The following is a 19,265-nucleotide window of genomic DNA, read 5'->3' on the forward strand; positions in this document are numbered from 1 at the left end:
AGAGCAGCTCCTTGGTCGTCTTCGTGACCCCATCAGTGCCGGTAAGGAGGGGGTTTGCTCTCACTCCACATCCTAGCGGTTTGCCCTGCCAGTGTTGGTGGGGGTGATCTTCCAGGTCTTTGGTTGCGCTCTTTACCGTTGGCTTGTCACAAGAAACAGAGATACTTGACCCTAGTCTCAGCTGGGGAACCGTCAGCATCCTAGACCAAGCCAAGGGCATCCCTAGAAGCCTGGCACTCTGACAGATCAGCCATCAAGAGACACATGGACATAAACAACATCTGTCTATCGTGCAAGAGAGGCGATCGACAAGCCAGAAGGGGGACAAAAAGACTCAAGCACCCAGGTGATCATAGATTAACCCCAAGATTCACATCGGATCAACAATCAAGAACAAAACGATGCCCCCGTCAAGGAACTGCCAAACAAGCCAACCAAATGACCTCTAAGACCACCCCCACCAAGGCGGACAGGCGGGCCACTATCATATCAACCGACAGCAAACGGCACTCCCTACTAGCCCTGATGAGGTTACCTAGTTTGGGTAATGAACCGTCTGCAAGAAAAGAATGGACCCCTCGTGTTTTTTTCCACCTCTCCAAGTGGCTTTTAGGGACGCTTGCTCTTGTCTTTACACCTTGTGCCACGTCCAGTTCAATGTACACGTGCTTCACAACACCGTGTGAGAACAGTCAGGCCTTGAGCCCCTCCCTGGCCTCGGGTGCCGAAGGGCCGGGCTTCTCACAGACAACATCTCTGCAGGAGGGAGAAGGTCTCTGGTGGCCCAAAGGCCGAGGAAGGAGGCACCTCCTGGCTGTTTCTGTTCTGTACCAGCCTGCTACCGGCCCTGCAGAAAAGGCAGGGACAACCCCTTTTACAATAAGGCAAGAGGCTGGAATTACGCCTGCCAAATTTATTACTACAAAAACAAACAAGACACGAACCAAGAAACCGGAGCTTTAAGAAACACGAACTATCCAAGCGGTTGCCTTCAGCAAACCAGCCCTCCCCACACATTCCCCTTATATAGAGTTCAGGGCGTGGCTTCTCTCTGCCTCCTTCCGAGAAGCCCCATTGCCTTCCTCTGTCTACTCCTAATTGACTGCCTCCTGCGTCGGGCGTCCTTGAACAGGGCCAGCTGTGGGTCATCTTCATCCACGCTGTCAGGCTCACACAGCTGGGTCTCCGTGGTGACCAAGTGGGAGGGGCCTGGCCGAGGGCTCTCATCAGCAAGATCTTCAACCCCCTCAGCAAGGTCTTCAACACCCCCCTCCTCCTCCTCTGAGTCATCCGACCCAACTGCCGAACCCACAGGCTGACCCTGAATCACAACAGTTTCCCGGACGGTTCTCCTAGCAGAAACATCTCCAAATCTGGACTGAAACTGGAACTTTTCCTTCAAGGGATTCACAGCACCTGGCCAAACCTTCTCCTTGCCCCCTTGCTTTTAATCATCATCCATGTTGCCCATATTTCTACACAATCAGGAGAGTTACTGTGTGGTTGTTGTAGATGTGTCCCTGCAGTTGAAGCCTGGCATAATTCTGGCCATTGGACCAATCGGTTAATTACTCCAAATTGGACATCTAGTTTTGCTTACAACCAACCGGCAGGAAAACAGGACCACCTGGTTGTGTTAATCCAATTTTTCCTTTGTGCAAAATGGAATTTGGAGGGAGACTGGCTCATTTGCAACAGATGAGCGAGGATCCCTCCAAAAATGAGGAAGAATTTGGACACAAGCTGTGTGTGTCCTGATCAACAAGGAAGCAGTTTGCGTTGTGGTAACTATTGACCTTGCAACCCTCGTTTGTGAGATTAAAATCCAGCCTCCAGAAATAAAAGCCGGGGGGTCCAAGCAGGCGGCAGTCGGAGCCCCGCTGGCACCATGGGCAGAGCTGGCAAGCGGGTGGCTCTTTTCCTGCTCTGCCTGATGACCACAACCTGCGGAGGGGCGGAGTCTTGCCCAAGTGAGCGGCTGCCAGCTTGGCACAGACAGCATCGCCGCCCTTCGGAGATGGGAAATTGAGCTTCACTGAAAGAAAAAAGGGTTTATTCACTCAAAATCCTCTTCTTCCTTTCCAGAAGCCCAGGCAGTGGAGCTGGATGGCGACAGCAAGCTGACCATCCTGAGGGGATGTGCAGGCATGCTGGGGTCTCCTGGGCCCCAGGGGCCCCCAGGCTTTCCCGGGGCCAGAGGTGGGTCTGTTTTCAGGTGGATGAATTGGTGCCTGGGTTTGACGGCTCCCAAAGGCAGCCACCTCTCCTGGCCTCAGGCTGGGGGAAGGCAGAAATGGGGCTGGAGGGACTGGCAGAAATGGGGCTGGTCTGTCAGAGCTGCCCCTCCGTGGGCATTTCCTTGGGTTAGACAGAAGCTCTGGTTTTCACAACTGCACCAAAGGGAGTGGCTGGCAGGGGGCTCCCCCCCCCCCGAAGAGGGCCTGGAAGCTGACTTTGCTTTCTCCTGACAGGTGAACGAGGCTTGCAGGGAACCCCCGGGGAAGTGGGACCCACTGGGCCCAAAGGTAAGGGGGCAAGAAGGGGGATTTTGATTCTAGCATTGCGCTGGTGTGTGTGTGTGTGTGTGTGTGTGTCTGTGTGTCTGTGTCTGTGTGTGTGTGTGTGTGTGTTCGTTCCTGCAGCTTGTTGGAACTCTGAAGAAAGGGCACTCAAAGTGTGGGGGGCTGCCTGGGCGAGGGGGCCGGGCGAGGTGGAGCCAGGAGGACTCAGAGAAATTTCTTCCTTTCGCTCAGGAGAAAAAGGGGAGACCGGAAAACCCGGAGAGAAAGGTAAGAGTTTGGTTCTGCTACTCTGGGTCCCTGCTCCCCACCCTGGTGCCAACACACCCACACCCAACCAGCAATTATGTTTGTGCAAATCACAACTGATGCCGTTCGGTTCTGAAGATCAAGTCGGAAGCGCTGATCTCAGTCATGCCAGAGATGTTTTTCAAAAGGAATGGACCCCCCCCCCGAAAATGGCTGATGAGGCCCCCAGAGTGAGTAGCTTATGGGGAGGGGCTCTGGGGGGGCTGGGCAGGTAGTGAGGCACCTACAAGGGCTTCTTCTTCAGCTGCTTGCCCCCCCCCTTGAGCCGCAGAAAGGGGAAATCCTGCCTTTCTCTTTCTCTTTGCCTTCCAGGGAATAAAGGCGACAACGTAGCAATTGGTAAGAACCAGAACCGTGCCCCCCCCCCAAGAAAGCCAAAAGGGTCCTTGGCTGAGGCTGAAAGGGACTCCTGGCTGGGGCTTATTTGACCTACAGGATAGCGAATAACAGAATCGGAAGGGACCTTGGAGGTCTTCCAGTCCAACCCCTTGCCAAAGGAGGAGACCCTATACCATTTCAGATAAATGGCTGTCCAATCTCATCCTAAAACCCTAGTGGTGCCTCTGTCCCCTCACTCAAATTAGCACCCCCACCCCCACCCCCGGGGCCTTGTCTTCCCCATGGGGTGGGTGGGATGCTGCTCCTCCATGTCTCTTCTCTGCTTCCTTCTTTTCTGCAGCTGAGAAATGGCTGGAGGATCTTCAGGGCAAGCGAGGTGAGTTGGGGGCTCTTTCTTGTCCCCCTCATCCAGGAGAGCCAATGACTTGACCAGATCCTTACAGCATCCATGGGATCCGCTTCTGAGCACAGGTAGCCCTCGCTTCAAAATGGGAAACCCAAAAAATGGGTTTTGCCCTAAAACAGGCTGCGTCTCCTTAAAGCCCATCCCCGCCGAATCCGAGAGGCAGAGGCGGGGGGGGTGTTGGGCAAATGCCCTGGCGAAGGGAGCGCCACCCTCTCCTGCCACCCTTTCTGCCCAGGTGCCCGAAGCTGCAAGGAGCTCCTGGCCCAGGGGGTGACTCTGAGCGGCTGGCACACCATCTACCCCCAGGACTGCCGGCCCCTGCGGGTGTTGTGCGACATGGACACCGACGGAGGCGGATGGACTGTGAGTCCGGCCCACGGCAGACCCACTCGGGAGGGGAGCTCTGCTTGCCAGGAACGGGAGGAAGCAGGAACTGAGGCTCCCCCCCCCCGAGAGGGCAGGAGGGGGGCGGAGGGACGCTGGGTGGAGACAGGCAGCTCTGGGGACCCCCAACATCTGGGAAGGGTATGATTTGGGGGCCTGCCAAGCGGGAAGGTTAAGGGGCCCGGCTGCCTCCCGCAGGTCTTCCAGAGACGATGGGACGGCTCGGTGGACTTTTTCCGGGACTGGGCTGCCTACAAGAGAGGATTTGGAAGCGAGCTGAGCGAATTCTGGCTGGGGAACGACCACCTTCACCGCTTGACCTCGCTGGGTGAGGGGCTTCTCCCTTGTGGCCCTGGACCCTCCTGCTGCCAGGGGAGGGGGGCGCAGGCCCTGGGATGGGAGGTGGCAAAGAAAGGGAGCCATGGGGCTGCTGCCTGACCCTTCTCTCTGGGCTGTGGGTCTTGGGGACTGAGCAATGTGCAAAGGGGACTTCATTCCTCAATTGCTTCCTAGGAAAGAACGAGTTGCATGTTGACTTGATGGATTTTGACAATCAATATTCTTTTGCCAAATATGGGTCCTTCCGGGTGGCAGCGGAACATGACCAGTATCGGCTGACGGTGGGCACCTTCTTGGAGGGCTCTGCAGGTGAGCCCCTCTTCTTAAGCCTCTGTGGGTTGGGCAGTGCCCTGGATGATGATGCCCTGGAGATGCCCCCCTGGGCTGGCCTCCTTGGCACCCATCCACCCCCCCTCTTCCCCCAGATGATTCCCTCTTCATCCACAACAACATGCCTTTCTCCACCCGGGACAAGCAGCAGGACCCCCAAAGGCTCAACTGTGCAGAGACCTACAAAGGGGGCTGGTGGTACAACGACTGCCACTTCGCCAACCTCAATGGGAAATACTGGCTGGGAGAACACGACTCTTATGCGGATGGCATCAACTGGAGAACAGGGAGAGGCTTCCACTACTCTTACAAGCTCACAGAGATGAAATTCAGATCTGTGACTTAGGGAGCTCCTTCTGAGGGGTTCCAAAGGACATCTAGTCCAACCCCTCTGCTTTTGAGTTGCTCCCTTGTACAAAATGTACATGATTAAATGCTCACAAATGCCTCTGCGGGGCTGGGGGTCCTTTTCCTTCAACTGTGGAGGAGTTGCTCAGCCAAGGCATCTCAAATTAATAAATAAAATTAATAAAATTATGATCTGCAACGCAGCCGAAAGTCTGCAAGTTTTCCTTTATTTTGAGGGCAGCGGAAGGGCCCTGAACCTCCCACCCCACGGCCGGACCAGGCCTGGCACCTCCCCTGTGGTTGCACCTTCTGTGCACGCCTGGTTGGTCCGAAATTCGGGGAGCTGCCATGTGGCTGCAGCCTTTGAACTCCCCTGCAGTCTCCGAGGCTCTGAACACCTCCCCCCCCGCCCCCGCCGAACCCCCTCAAGCCTCCCAGTGCTGATTGCCGGCTGAGGGGGTCCAGCACCACGGCCAGCGCCGTCCCTCCTTCCACCGGCCTTCCAGGGAACGTGAGACTAAGGCGGAAGACGGCTTTGCCAGCAGTCCCTTTTCCCAGGCACCTCCCTGGCGCTGTGGGGTGAGGTGGGGGGCACCCGTGGGTCAGAGCTGGGCCTTCCCTTCCTGCAGCTATGATGGGGGGGGGGACAGCTGGGAAAAAAACAGCCAATGTTATAGGATTCTTTCCACCTCCCCCCCCCACCAGTGTATGTTAGGGATGTTTGCTGCATCGTTACACATTGTGCCATTTTTGACATATATCAGGAGGAGAAGCGTGTTGTGACATTTGGGTCACAACACCCTGTGAGAACAGACTTTGCACATGCAGCCCCCCCCCCCGACCTTGGATGCAGAAGGGCTTGACTTCTCCGCACGAGGGGGAAAGTCTCTGGTGGCCCAAAGGCCGAGGAAGGAGGCACCTCCTGGCTGTTTCCTGGATGGTTCTCGTAGCAAAAATCTGGCCTGAAATTAAATCTAGATTGAAATCAAACCTTTTCCTTCATTCACAACACCTGACCAAACCTTCTCCTTGTCCTGTTGCTTTTGATCTTTCAGCCATGTTGCCCGCATTTCTACACAATCAGGAAATTTGCAGTGTGATTATTTAATTGACGCACAGGTGTCCCCAGATTGAAGTCTGGCATAATTTTGGCTGTTGGTTGCTCACTTTGAATGGGAAATCCAACTCTACATAAAACCAACCAGCAGGGAAAGGGGACCACTTGGAAGATATTTCACGCTTATATTAATCCAGTAACTCCTTTGCGCAAAAGGGAAATTGGAGTGAGACCGGCTCATTGAGACCAGCAGATGAGCGGGGATCCCTCCAAAAATGAGGAAGAATTAGAACACAAGCTGTTGAACCGAGGGCCGTGTGTCCTGATCAGCAAGGAGGCACTTTGTGTTGTTGTAACTATTGATCTTGGCGTCCCCACTTGCGAGATTAAGAAGCAGCCGGCACCCATAAAAGCCGGAGGGTCCAGCCAGGCGGCAGTCGGAGTCCGACTGGCACCATGGGCAGAGCTGGCAAGCCAGCGGCTCTCTTCCTGCTCTGCCTGATGGCCACAACCTGCAGAGGGGAGGAGTCCTCCTGCCCAGGTGAGCGGCTCTGAGGGGGACAGGTATCGTCGCCACCCTTCAGGAATGGGAAATTGAGCTTCACTGAAAGAAAAAAGAGTTTATTGACTCAAAATCCTCTTCTTCCTTTCCAGAAGCCCAGGTGGTGAAGCTGGATGGCAACAGCAAGCTGACCATCCTGAGGGGATGTCCAGGCATGCCAGGGTCTCTAGGGCCCTTGGGACCCCCAGGCTTTCCCGGGGCCAGAGGTAGGTCTGTTTACAGCTGACGAGCTGGCACCTGCCTTTGATGCCGCCTGAAGGCAGCCACCTGCCTTGGCCTCAGGCAGGAGGAACTTGCTGGGGGGGAGGGGAGAAGAGGTTCAGGACTGGCACAAGGGACCCCTTTCTTCTTGGCACTGGAGCAGTTGAAATTCCCCCTCCTGAAGTGGGCATTTCCTTGGACACAGCCGCCTGCTCTGGCTTAAGGCTGAGAGGGGCCGGGAGGGGCCTGGAAGGTGACTCTGCCTTCTCTCCACAGGGGAAAGGGGCTTGCAGGGAATCCCTGGGGAAATGGGACCCCCTGGGCCAAAAGGTAAGTGAGCAGCTAGGGGAATTCTGATTCTAGCCTAGGTGTGTGTGTGTGTGTGTGTGTGTGTGTGTGTGTGTGTGTGTGTGTGTGTGTGTGTGTATTTCTGCAGCTGACGGGGAGAGAGGAGTGCTTTGGGGAAAAGTAGCTCAGAGAAGGGGCAATAGACCCTGGGGTGTTGGATTGCCTGAGTGAGTCAGCTCACTACTCTACACCAGCCCCCCCCCACATCAGCTCCCCTCCCGTGTGGGGAGCAAGCAGGGCTGGCATGTGGGGGGCTGCCTGGGCGAGGGGGACGGGCGAGGTGGAGCCAGGAGGACTCAGAGGAAATGTCTTCCTTTCGCTCAGGAGAAAAAGGGGAGGCCGGAAAACCCGGAGAGAAAGGTAAGAGTTTGGTTCTGCCAGCACACCCACACACGCAGCCAACCACAAAGTGTGTTTGTGCAAATCAGTATGATGCCATTCGACTTTGCAATGGTTGAGCTCAACCATGTTGGAGCCGTTTCTCCAAAGGAAGAGAGTCCTTTGAAAGTGGCTCGTTAGGCCCCTGGGTTGAGGAGCTTGTGGGGAGGGGCCGGGGGGGGAGAACGTGGCACCATTTTCCCCTGGAAAATGGGGCTCTGCTTGGTTCTGTCCTCAGCTGCTGGGCTCCCTCCCTTGAGCCCCAGTGGTGCTGCTGGATTCCCCCCAGAAAGAGGGGAAATCCTGCCTTCCTCTTTGCCTTCCAGGGAATAAAGGCGACAAAGGAGAAATTGGTAAGAACCGTGCCCCCCCCCCAGCAAAGCAAAAAGGGCAACGGGTTGAATCCTGTTACACGCAGCTCAGTGCCCCCCCCAAGAGCTCACTGGGGCTGGAAGTGAGGCTGGAAGGGACTCCTGGCTGTGGCGTATCAGACCTGCAGAAAACTGATTAACAGAGTTGGAAGGGACCCTGGAGATCTTCTAGTCCAACCCCCTGTGGAAGTAGGAGATCTTATACCTTTCTGGAAAATTACCTGTTTAATCCCTTCTTAAAAGCCTCCAGTGATGGAGCACCCACAGACCTCTGTGCCCCTCGGCTCACATGGCTGCCAAATGATGGTGGGGTGGGGTCTTATTCCTGCAGGGGGCAGGCACTGGCTACTCTTGGCTTCCTTCTTTTATTTATTCATTTAGAGAATTTATATTGTTAGTGAAATTCTTTTCTGCAGATGAGAAGAAATTTGACACTCTCCAGTGCAAGCGAGGTAAGTGGGGCTCTGTCTTCACTTTTCCTTTCCTTGTCCCCCCCCCAAAAAAAAAGATATCCAGGAGAGCCAAATGCTTGGCCAGGTGATTCCAGCATCTGTAGGATCCACTTCTGACCAGGGACAGCCTTTGCTTTGAAATGAGAACACAAAAATAGATCTAGGTTTAATTTTTAATTTAAAATTCAACACTGCAATCACCTGGCCCCCTCAACCAGCCAAATTTCCATTATTGACCAGCTGTGGACCCTGAATCATTCCACACACACCCAGAATCCGAGAGGCAGAGGCGGGGGGGGTGTTGGGCAAATGCCCTGGCGAAGGGAGCGCCACCCTCTCCTGCCACCCTTTCTGCCCAGGTGCCCGAAGCTGCAAGGAGCTCCTGGCCCAGGGGGTGACTCTGAGCGGCTGGCACACCATCTACCCCCAGGACTGCCGGCCCCTGCGGGTGTTGTGCGACATGCACACCGACGGAGGCGGATGGACTGTGAGTCCGGCCCACGGCAGACCCACTCGGGAGGGGAGCTCTGCTTGCCAGGAATGGGAGGAAGCAGGAACCGAGGCTCCCCCCCCCCCGGGGGCAGGAGGGGGGCGGAGGGACGCTGGGTGGAGACAGGCAGCTCTGGGGACCCCCAACATCTGGGAAGGGTATGATTTGGAGGCCTGCCCAGCAGGAAGGTTAAGGGGCCTGGCTGCCTCCCGCAGGTCTTCCAGAGACGATGGGACGGCTCAGTGGACTTTTTCCGGGACTGGGCTGCCTACAAGAGAGGATTTGGAAGCGAGCTGAGCGAATTCTGGCTGGGGAACGACCACCTTCACCGCTTGACCTCGCTGGGTGAGGGGCTTCTCCCTCGTGGCCCTGGACCCTCCTGCTGCCAGGGGAGGGGGGTGCAGGCCCTGGGGTGGGAAGAGACCCCTCTGTAGATGAGGAGGTGGCAGAGAAAGGGGGCTCTGCTGCCTTGCCCTCTCTCTGGGCTGTGGGTCTTGGGGGCTGAATGGTGCACAAAGTAGACCACACACACGTGAGTTTATACAGGTGTGCACTTGATTCTTCTATTCCTTTCTAGGAAAGAACGAGTTGCGTGTTGACTTCATGGATTTTGCAAATCAACATTCTTTTGCTAAATACGGATCCTTCCAGGTGGCAGCGGAATCCAACCAGTATCGGCTGACTCTGGGCAATTTCACAGGGGGCCCTGCAGGTGAGTCCCTGAAAAGATCCTTCTCCGTGAGCCTCCCTGAGCTGGGCAGTGCCAGTCAGGCCAAGGAACGCCCTTCCCGGCTGGCTAATGCTCCAGAAATGCCCTGGGCTGGCCGTTGGGACATCCACCTGCCTCTTCCCACCGTCAGGAGATTCACTAATCAAGAAACACAGCGACATGCCCTTCTCCACCAAGGACAAGCTGCAGGACCCCAAAAGTCTTAAATGTGCTGAGAAGTACAAAGGGGGCTGGTGGTACAACGAGTGCCACCATGCCAACCTCAATGGGAAATACTGGCTGGGAGAACACAAGTCTTTTGCGGATGGCATCAACTGGAAATCGGGGAGAGGCTACTATTACTCCTACAAGCACACAGAGATGAAATTCAGGCCTGTGGCTTAGAGGGGCTCCTTCACCTGATGGGGGTGTGAAGGGCATCTAGTCCATCCCCTCTGCTTCTGAGTTGCTAACTTCAGTTTCTATTTTGCAAAATTAACAATATGATTAAATGTTTTTTTAGACAGCTACTCTCAAATATCTTCGCAGGGCTGGGGGTCCTTTTCCATCTATCTCCCTTGATCTCTGCAGGAGTTGGGAGCCAATGAATGTCAAATTAATAAATAAAATTAATAACATTATGGTCTGCCATGCAGCCGAAGGTCTCCAAGTCTTCCTTTATTTCGAGGGCATAAAGCCTTCGGTAGAGGAAGGGCCCTGAACTTTGCACCCCACGGCAGGACCAGGCCCCAAATGGTTGCATAGCATCTCCTAAGCAGCCTTTTTCAGCCAGCCTGGCTGGTCCCAAATTCAAGGGATTGCAATGTGGCTGCAGCCCTTGAACTACCCTACAGTCTCCGAGGCTTTGAAACCAACTTTGGACCTCTCTGAAGTCTCCCAGTGTTCGTTAGTTACTTTTTAATTTCTACACGACATCTCTACACAAAGGAGAAAGTCTCTGGTGGCCCAAAGGCCGAGGAAGGAGGCACCTCCTGGCTGTTTCCTGGATGGTTCTCCTAGCAGAAACATCTCCAAATCTGGACTGAAACTGGACCTTTTCCTTCATGGGATCCACAGCAGCTGACCAAACCTTCTCCTTGCCTGTTGCTTTTAATCCTTCAGCCGTGTTGCCCAATTTTCTAGACAACCAGGAAAGTTACAGTGCAGTTATTTACTTGGTGCAGAAGGTCTCCAAGCATCCTTCGTTCCAAGGGCATAAAATCTTCCAGCTTTCGCCAGAGGCTCTGAACTCCCTGACACGCCGTGTGAAAGCCTGGCGCCTTCCACTTGGTTCACACATTACAGGAAATCCCAAGTGGTTCCATAGCCTCTCCTAAGCAGCCTTCTGCATCCTGCCTGGTTGGTCGCAAATTCAGGGAGATGCAATGTGACACACACACCCCCAGAACCCCCTCAAGCCTCCCAGTCTTTCAGCAGAGCCACAGCCAGCGCCGCTATCCCTCCTTCCGGTGGCTTCTGAAATACGTGAAGGCAAAGCTGAGAGGGGATCAGGCCCTGCGCGGCTCTTGCCCCCCAACTCCCTCTCTCTTCTCACTTGCCCCTCCTGGTCTGTGCTGGCTGCTGCACATACACAGCCACACCTTCCGAGGGCTTTGAGCAAGCGTTGCACGAGACCCTTCCTCGTCGTTTCCACAATTCCAGGTTTTCCTGGCTGGCAGAGTGTCCCCGTGACCAAGGCAAGAGGAATGAAATGAAAAGGTGAACGGAGGACTTCAGAAGAACGCTGCCCTTTGGGTTTCTCCAGAAGGCAGCGCAGCAAACGGGCACGTGGCACGTTTGAGGCTGGCAGCGGAATCCTTCCCGCACACGTCAGGAGAGCTGCTTGTGCTGGCAGGGATCCTGCTCCTCTCAAGCCACTATCACCTTCCCGGGCGGCCTCTTTGCCGCTCAAAAGGTCACCCTGGTGTGATTTGGCACCCGAATGTGGGTGCAGCGGACCAGATACACAATGTTCACTGCTCCGGACAGCGAGCGAAGCTGGGCTCCTGATCTGAGCTGTTGATGTTGGCTCTTCTTCCTTTCTGACCGGCTGAGCCCTGGCACCAATGCGGTCAGAAATGGAAAATGCCCTTCTCTTCCCTTTTAATTCCGGCTCTGCCCCACTGATTGTGGGAGGGGGGAGAAAGACTGGAGTGGGCAGTCCCCTGGGGCAGACAGAGCCGGTCCTCCCACCCGTCTTGTTTTAATGAACTGGTTTTTCACCTGGGCTAAATTGTCCTCAAGGGGAAAGTAAGGAACATAGAACATAGAATACCAGAGTTGGAAGGGACCTCGGAGGTCATCCAGTCCAACCCCCTGCTCAAGCAGGAGACCCTGTGCCATTCCAGACCAATGGCTCTCCAGTCTCTTCCTAAAAACCTCCAGGGATGGAGCACCCACGACTTCTGGAGGCAAAGCTGTTCCACTGGTTGATTGTTCTCCCTGTCAGGAAGTTTCTCCTTAGTTCTAGGTTGCTTCTCTCCTTGATGAGTTTCCATCCCCAGAAGTGAGAAAAGTGACATAAGAGCACACACACACGCACACGCCAGAAAAGAGGTGTATTTATGAATCTATTTATTAAGAGCACATCCGGGAAGTTTAGGTTTAGGAAAAACAAAATTGCAGAGAGCAGCTGCTTCGGATGCTTCTGCTCTGGTCACCCCCAAGGAGAGCAGCCAGGAGCCGGAGGGGGGTCCCTCTGCAGGGGGGATTCTGGGTGTCCCAAAGTCCCCATCTGCCACGGCCATGCGCTGCCAAAGGGATCCAGACCTGGAGCGAGGACAACGGTGTCTCTGTGCCCAGCCAGGGTGTTCTCCCCGGAAACGGTCCCTCTGGCGTGAAGGTTTTCACGGAGAGACTCGGCTAGGTGGATCTTGCAGCGGCATCTGCAGACACAAAGTGAGGAGGGCGGCTCAGTTACTGCCTGCTTCTAATTCCCAGCAACTAACTCACAAGATGCCAAGAGGGCAGTGAGGAAGCCTCCCACCCCACCCCACCCCCAGGCATGGGAGGGATTTGCTCTAAGTTAGAGATGGATTTTGTTTCTACCGAAGGATCTTGAACCCCACCACCACCTTCCTTCTCTGTGGAAGTGGCTGCATCGAACATTAGTGGTGTGTGTGGATTCAGCTCCTCCCCGCCCCCCCTGTGAATTCGGGCAGCCTTTACAAAAAAAAGGTCCGAAAAATAGGGGAAAAAATGGTCTAGCTGCCTGTGAATCCAATCAAGAGCCAGGAAGGGCTTCGCCCCTTGGAAGCTGCACGGAGGTCGAATATTCGCGGGTGCCCCAAGTGGAAATGCCAAAGAAGATTCTGGCCTGCCTTTTGCCGTTCCCTCAAATGACCCCCCTCCCCTCTCTTCCTCCAGATGCTTCCTCCTCAAGCCCCTCCTGAGAGCCTCCAGTGGCCCTTTAGTTACCAGCCCAGGTGGCATCTGGCTCTGAGCAAGGAAGGACTTGAAAGACCCTGGCCCAAACCACCAGTCTGTCCTTCCCTGGGGACGGTTTTGTAAATGATCAGGAGAAGCTTTTCCCGTGTGGAGGGAATATGCCAAGTGCTTCTTTCTTGGTTTCTCTCCCCCTTCCCCCGCCCACCTTTGACTGAAGCCCACCTTGGCAAAGCCTTACCTTTCCTGGCCAAGAGGAATACCTGCTCTCTGTCTACCTGCATTTCTATAGCAAAGTCAATGAAGGCCTGCCACACGGACGGGGGCACAGTCATCGCCCTGCCTGCAGAAGGGAAGAAGAGGCGGGCCTGAGGGGAACAGGCTTCTTGGGTCTCCCCCGTGTGGAGAACGCCCTGCACGTAGGGTGGACCCCGACGGGCATGAAGACCAGCACCACCTTTTCCATCGAAAGAAGGCCCCGAAGGAGGAGTTCACCCAGAGGGACACGTGACCAGCGTGGGCCCCGTTATGGCCCAGAGGGGCTCCCTGTGCTGAGGGGCATCTGGGGCTGGGCTGGGCTGGAAGGAGAAGCCCAGAGGTGCTCCACAGGCTGGGTGTCAATTTCTTTCAGCAGCTGGAACCAGAAACACAAACCCAGAAACTGTGACACTCTTGTGTCACTCCAGGAAATGCTGTGACGTGGCTGACCTCACGGCCGTCCATGTCTCCCCATCAGGGGGGAGGATCGACCCCCCCCAGGGGGTCACACATTGGTTGCATTGATCTCAAACCCTGTGACTGCTCAGTGCGAGTCCCTCACTGCACCTTAACTGGGCCGCCTGGCTACCCAAAGGGAACAGGTGAAGGAAGACCAGGTGAAGGTGGATGCACCTGGGCACCGTCCCTCTTCTCTCCTGTCCTTTTCCTTTTGCACAAGGAGCCTCACGGAGTGACAGCCTCCTCTGTAATCCAAAATCACCGCTGGCCAGAAAAGGGATGTGCGAATGAAGAAATAAGCCTGGGGCCGTTCTGCTTTCCCGCTTGGCGCAAGGGATGGGGATACTTGCTGGATACTTGCCGTAGATTGACACAAATTTGCAAAATTTGCCATCGTTTTCCTGCAGGTCTTTGACACAGGTCATGACATAGGTCTCGCAATCCGTCTTCCTCCTCTCTATCACTTTGTCCCCCCACTCTGGCAGAAAGAGCAGAAGGAGGCCAGCCCAGGTTAGTGGTGGGGCCAGGCTGTTGCAGAAAGCTTAAACCAGATCCATCCTCTCCTTCTAAGTACATTCTTCAAAGCTAAGCCAATATTTTATTCTGTTATTAACCTCCATTTAACACAGGAGCCACTCATGTAAACGGTGCATCAGAATGAACTGATTAATCTATTACAAACAAATTTTGGCTGATTCAGTCCTAAATGAACAGCTTGAAAGGTTAGCTACCTCTCTCACTGGGCAGAAGTAGCTCAGATGTTTCCACTTTGGGAGACCATCACGAGTCTCCCCGTGGGGCCGCCTTTCCCCAGAGAAACTGACCGGGCTAGATGCCCTCTGGCCAGAGAGGAGCACCTCCAACTCATACCAACCGCTTTTGTACAAGTATATCCCGTTTTCCTGTTTCGTGTAGGTCATCTCCACGTCCATGGTCCCATAGTCCCTGCAGAATTGAGCAACGGAACAAGTCATTAGGTGGCTGCGGAATCAGCCCCAGGGCACTGCTTGTCTCTTGGCCAAAAAAGGCTTTAGGAAGGGAATATGCCAAGAGCAGCATGACTCTCACTCGGTCCCCCTTCAACTGGGGAGGGGTCTCTGCTTCTTGGAACAGCTCTGTCTTCCTGCTAATCTTCACAGAAAATGTTGCTTTTTATCCCCACCGAGATCCCCTGGGCCCACTGCAGACATCCCAGAACAGGCTGGCAAGGCTCAGCCTCTGGCAAAGTTGGTGAGGACATCTCCCCCCCCTCCCTGAAATCCAGCATCCCCACCACTCTCCCAGGCACAAGTGCCCAGCCTCCCACCCACACAGCTGGGGGGCAGAGGGTGGGGGCTGCGGGAACTTACGTCATGAAGTTGGTAGCAACTGTGAAGCTTCCCTCCTCCTGACTGCTGATGTTGGCAGTCATGATCTCCTTAGTCACAAACTGCACCATCCATTCACAGTTGGAGCCTATGCCGAGAACGAACCAGTGCCCTAGAAGCTGAGCACAAAGGCCAGTTAGCCAACCGGGATGCCCCGGTGCGCGTGCCAGGGAAGTTGGACCAGGGCAGCCCCTCTGGACAGCCTGCCTCTTGCCTGGCTTATTGGGGGCTCTTTGGAGAGGCTGCCCGGCTCACTTACCTGCCCAGGAGCACATGGGTCGGACTCCTCAGAGGCGTCAGCAGGTAGGCAGAGGAAGGCGAGCCCCAAGGCAGACAGCCAGAGCAGCTTCATCCTGCCTGGGTGCTTGGTCCCTGCTCATCCAAGTGGAGACACTTAGGGAAGCTGGTTCCCAAAGGTCAGTGGCTTTTATAGCGCTGGGACTTCACTCCCACCCCTGCTGGCCGGCCGGCCGGCATCCTCCTCTGAGCTGCTGTGGCACCCAGAGTGGGCCCAGCACAAAGGGTGATTCTTATCTCAGCCAGCACAAAGGGCCCTTGCTCTGCCTGGCCGGGGAGCCTGGAGGCTTTTGGGTGGCCTCCAGCCAGGAAAGGCCAGCCTTCTCACACACACCCCCAACTCCAGGTCAGGGCTGAGGTTGGCCAAAGGCAGCTGACACCAAGCCTGCCCTCTCTTCTCTGGGCCCTGCGGCTCCCTCCGTTCCCTCACAGCAAGACCGAGGCACACAGAGCAAGGCCCTCCAGCTCAGGCAAAAGTGAAATAATAATAATAATAATTACAGCAACAGTTTTAATGATCATGAGAGGCACAGCAGCTCCACAGGCAGAGAAGCGGGGTGAGCAGGCAGCATTTACATGAGAAACAGCAGTTTTAGGGCTGGACTTGGTTCTAATTCAGAAATTCCTTCTAAGAAGATCCTGTTGTTTAAAGGACCTGTTTTGATGTGCGTTGTAAAAACAAAAGCTTGTATCTGAAATATTACATGCGGCGACTTCTGTGGTTTAGAAGACTGCTGGATCACAAGAAGAGGACCATAACCAGAAGTTTATCCTTTTTAGTTTGCTATTGTTTTGACTTTAACTTTGCACCTCCCCCAGGGACCCCACAAAAAACACTGTAAGAAAAAGGAGAAGTTGTGATCTATTTATTCCACAGAAGGAAAAGGAAGGTGGGCAAGGCAAGTGACCGGGGAGGGGGGGTGCTAAGAGGTGGGAAGGCAGCAATTGTGGCTTCCAGGCTGAAGCATCAGGAACCAGCGAGTCTTTGGCTGGAGTTGGGTTGGGCTGGTTCTCTTCAGTCACTGCAAAATAAAAGAGCAGAATGGGGAACAGAGTCTGTACCCCAAAGTCGCTCTTCCTCCACCCACATTTCTCTTCAGAGCCATCCACACAAACTTTACCAAACTACTCCGTCTGTTTGGATCAGGGATGAATTTAACTCGCAGCAGCTGCAAATTTTACAGCACCCACCACCACCCTTGTTCACCAGGGGGCAGCTTAGAGGCACACAAACAGCTGGAATGCAGCCCCTTCCCCCCCCCCGCCACCATAATAAACACACACACACACCATGCCCCATTTCAACCCTTTGCAAGGCACCCCACTCACCTGATTTGCTTGAAACATTTATCTGCAATGCAGAAAAAATACACTGGTCAGGATTTAGGGACCCCTAAAATACCGTTTAGGGCAGCAGCTGCTTCTCAGCCAAGAGGGAGAGTGCTGGGGGCTGCAACGGCTCCCCTGCCCCCCTCTGGGGCTCACGAGTCCCTTAGCTACAACTTCCTGCTGCTCCCCAGCTGCCCTCCTCCGCCTTCTCTGGGGCTGCCGGATGTCCTATGGGTTCGACCCCCGCAAAAGGATCTCTGAAGCCAAGGCAGGAAAAAGGGACCCTCCACTCACCGGACAAGGGCGGGACCACCAGCTCGCCCATCAGCCCCATCTTCTGGCAATAGGCCTTGAATTTCTCCATGTTCTCACTTCCCTTTGGGTCTTTGCCTGCAGGGGAAAAGGGCACTGAACGTGGGAGCCACTGGGAGGAACACAAGCAGTGCTGGAGATCTGAGTTCAAGGTTTGCTCAGCACTCCTGCAGAAGGGAGCAAGGTTGATGGACAGGCAAGCAATTGGAGCAAGAAAATGAGCCCAGGTTGAAATAGGCAGCCATCCCCACACCCATCATCCACAGTCCCCCTCGCTGGGCAGGCTGAGGCTGCCTCCTGGGCTTCCCCTGACCCTGGTTTCAAGGTTGACTCAGCCTTCCATCCTTCCGAGGTAGGTAAAATGAGGACCCAGATTGTTGGGGGCAATAAGCTGACTTTGTAATAATGCCGCTTGGGGGTGTGTGTGAAAGCCCTAACAAGCAGGCATATATACATAGAATGAAGGCTACTGCTAAGCTTGTAAGCCGCCCTGAGTCTTCGGAGAAGGGCGGGATATAAATGTAATAATAAAAAAAAAGAAGCAGGAGGGCCCTTTGCTTCTGCCAGATCACCCACTGTAAAGCTGGAGACTCCTGCTGGGTGGCATCCCCTTCATCTCCCGCTGGACGTAGACGATGGCGAAGCTGGCATCGCTGGCCACCACCCTCAGGTCCTTTTTGCCCGTCTCTGCAAGAAGGGGAAGCAGCCAGAGCCCCAGTCAGTAGCCCCCCTTCCTCTGGGCCCTTCTCCCCACCCACCACCCACCCACCCTCTCTGGAAAATCAAATGGGGCACTCTGCACATGCTCAGGATCACACTCATCTTCTCTAACACCTCTTTGGGAAAAAGAAAGCCCTGGTTCAGGGTCCAAGCAAGGGGTCTCCCTCCGTACCGTCATTTGCGGTAAAGTGTCCCGGTTGCTCGGTCTTCATATAGGTGCCCTTCATCCCTTCGCAATTTTCTCCTCTTGGAAGCAGCAAAGAGAAGCAAAGTGGGGGGGGGGCTGTTTCTGGCTGGCAAAAGAGTCGCCCTCTCTGGGCCTGCGTTGCATGGCTATCATTTTTCCCCATCTTGTGGGGGGGGGAGCGGATTCCAGTTGCCCTCAGGAGATTTAGACCTGGGGCACCACCAGGAATCCGGAGGGTGTTTGCTGCACTTGCCTTAAATCAGGGCTGGGTGAGCCGGTGTGCCCCCACCGCCCCCCAAGTTGTCAGGGAAAGAGGGCAGTACTATTGGGGGGACAGGATCAAGGAGGGGTCGAACCGCAAAAGGTATTTACAATAGGTAGTAAGTTTCTATTTCCAGGTTGCCATTTGGTAAGGGGACGATTCGGCCGGCCGGTGTTGTGATGATGTCCTTCAGGCTCTGAAGCATCGGATCGGTGGAGGCGAGTGCCAGGACGTGCCACTTCCCTGCAAACTGCAAAGGCCCCTCTGGATTAGACTGGCAGGCCAGCCCCCTCCCCCCCCTAGCCCTCGCCCTCCTGAGGCAGTTGGGGAGATACATTTTGCCCCGGGAATGGCTGCTGCTCCTGCCCGACAGAGAGAGGGCAGAGAACAGACCACAGTGAAACTGTAAAACTCTGGCATTGATGTTGCTGAGGTAGACTGCGCTTGAATATGGAGGGACAGTTTGGCTGAGGACCACAGAATGTCCACAGCCAGATGTGTGCACAAAGGCTGAAGCTTAGGAGTTGGGCTTGCAAGCTCCCACCCACACCTGCAGCCCTGGAAGTGGCTCGGACATCCCCAAGCCCCGCTTCCCTGCAACCGGTACCCTTTTAAGGTCGAAATTTGGATCCACTTCCACGTTGGCCTGGACACCAAACATGCAGAACGTGGCGAGGCTGAGCAGGGTGGCCTTCATGCTGGTGGGTCTGCCTTGGTGCTCCTCGTGTGCCGGTAGGGTGGCAGAAGAAGCAGAGATTTATATCCCTCCCTTATGCAACACTTTGGGCAACTGGTGTCTGGTAACAGGGCATTAAGGGATAAGAGGTGCTGCAGCTGACCCACCCCAGGGAGGAGGAGGAGGAGGAGGAGGAGGAGGAGGAAGCACAGCCTGCAACCCAACCTCCCTTTTATCTAAATCCTCTCTAATTCTCTCTCTCTCTCTCTCTCTCTCTCACACACACACACACACACACACACACACACACACACACACAAACACACACACAGAGGAAAAAACCCACCTTCTACTTGGGCAGGTCAAGAAAACGTGTTGCAGATTCTTTGCTACTGTTTAGTAAACAAAAGCAGGGGCACTGTGTGTGTCTGTGTGTGTGTGTGTTTGGGCTTTGAAAGGGGAGTGTGCAGGG

General features: G+C 54.9%; 4 protein-coding genes across 6 annotated transcripts; 2 read left to right on the forward strand and 2 right to left on the reverse strand.

Moving 5' to 3' along the window:
• Positions 1-1,340: 1,340 nt before the first annotated feature.
• LOC308675041 (ficolin-1-like) lies at positions 1,341-5,155 on the forward strand. Of its 2 annotated transcripts, none has more exons than XM_081339994.1 (10): positions 1,341-1,970; positions 2,086-2,199; positions 2,472-2,525; positions 2,754-2,789; positions 3,141-3,167; positions 3,508-3,543; positions 3,809-3,936; positions 4,156-4,285; positions 4,471-4,605; positions 4,775-5,155. In XM_081339994.1, the coding sequence occupies exons 1-10, from the start codon at positions 1,889-1,891 to the stop codon at positions 4,984-4,986; spliced, it is 954 nt and encodes a 317-aa protein (XP_081196120.1). In that variant the 5' UTR covers positions 1,341-1,888; the 3' UTR covers positions 4,987-5,155. The 2 variants fall into 2 exon arrangements, with proteins under 2 accessions (XP_081196120.1, XP_081196119.1); XM_081339993.1 differs by having other exon boundaries at positions 4,722-5,154.
• Positions 5,156-6,358: 1,203 nt separating this feature from the next.
• LOC308675040 (ficolin-2-like) lies at positions 6,359-10,187 on the forward strand. Of its 2 annotated transcripts, XM_081339991.1 has the most exons (10): positions 6,366-6,572; positions 6,686-6,799; positions 7,071-7,124; positions 7,467-7,502; positions 7,847-7,873; positions 8,308-8,343; positions 8,703-8,830; positions 9,049-9,178; positions 9,411-9,545; positions 9,694-10,187. In XM_081339991.1, the coding sequence occupies exons 1-10, from the start codon at positions 6,488-6,490 to the stop codon at positions 9,945-9,947; spliced, it is 999 nt and encodes a 332-aa protein (XP_081196117.1). In that variant the 5' UTR covers positions 6,366-6,487; the 3' UTR covers positions 9,948-10,187. The 2 variants fall into 2 exon arrangements, with proteins under 2 accessions (XP_081196118.1, XP_081196117.1); XM_081339992.1 differs by lacking the exon at positions 8,308-8,343 and having other exon boundaries at positions 6,359-6,572; positions 8,667-8,830.
• A 1,912-nt stretch (positions 10,188-12,099) lies between these two features.
• On the reverse strand, positions 12,100-15,528 carry LOC308674862 (lipocalin-like). The gene is made up of 6 exons (XM_081339683.1): positions 15,270-15,528; positions 14,993-15,129; positions 14,518-14,588; positions 14,001-14,121; positions 13,168-13,265; positions 12,100-12,427 (listed from the first exon to the last, which is right to left on the reverse strand). Exons 1-6 carry the CDS (start codon positions 15,360-15,362, stop codon positions 12,405-12,407), a joined length of 543 nt encoding a protein of 180 aa, XP_081195809.1. The 5' UTR covers positions 15,363-15,528; the 3' UTR covers positions 12,100-12,404.
• A 239-nt stretch (positions 15,529-15,767) lies between these two features.
• Positions 15,768-19,066, reverse strand: LOC308674863 (lipocalin-like). The gene is made up of 7 exons (XM_081339684.1): positions 18,725-19,066; positions 18,228-18,367; positions 17,841-17,914; positions 17,525-17,635; positions 16,931-17,026; positions 16,637-16,658; positions 15,768-16,329 (listed from the first exon to the last, which is right to left on the reverse strand). Exons 1-7 carry the CDS (start codon positions 18,812-18,814, stop codon positions 16,323-16,325), a joined length of 540 nt encoding a protein of 179 aa, XP_081195810.1. The 5' UTR covers positions 18,815-19,066; the 3' UTR covers positions 15,768-16,322.
• Positions 19,067-19,265: the final 199 nt, after the last annotated feature.

The sequence above is a fragment of the Vipera berus genome (genome assembly GCF_964194415.1).
Source record: "Vipera berus genome assembly, chromosome: 15".
NCBI classification, from domain to species: Eukaryota; Metazoa; Chordata; class Lepidosauria; order Squamata; family Viperidae; genus Vipera; species Vipera berus.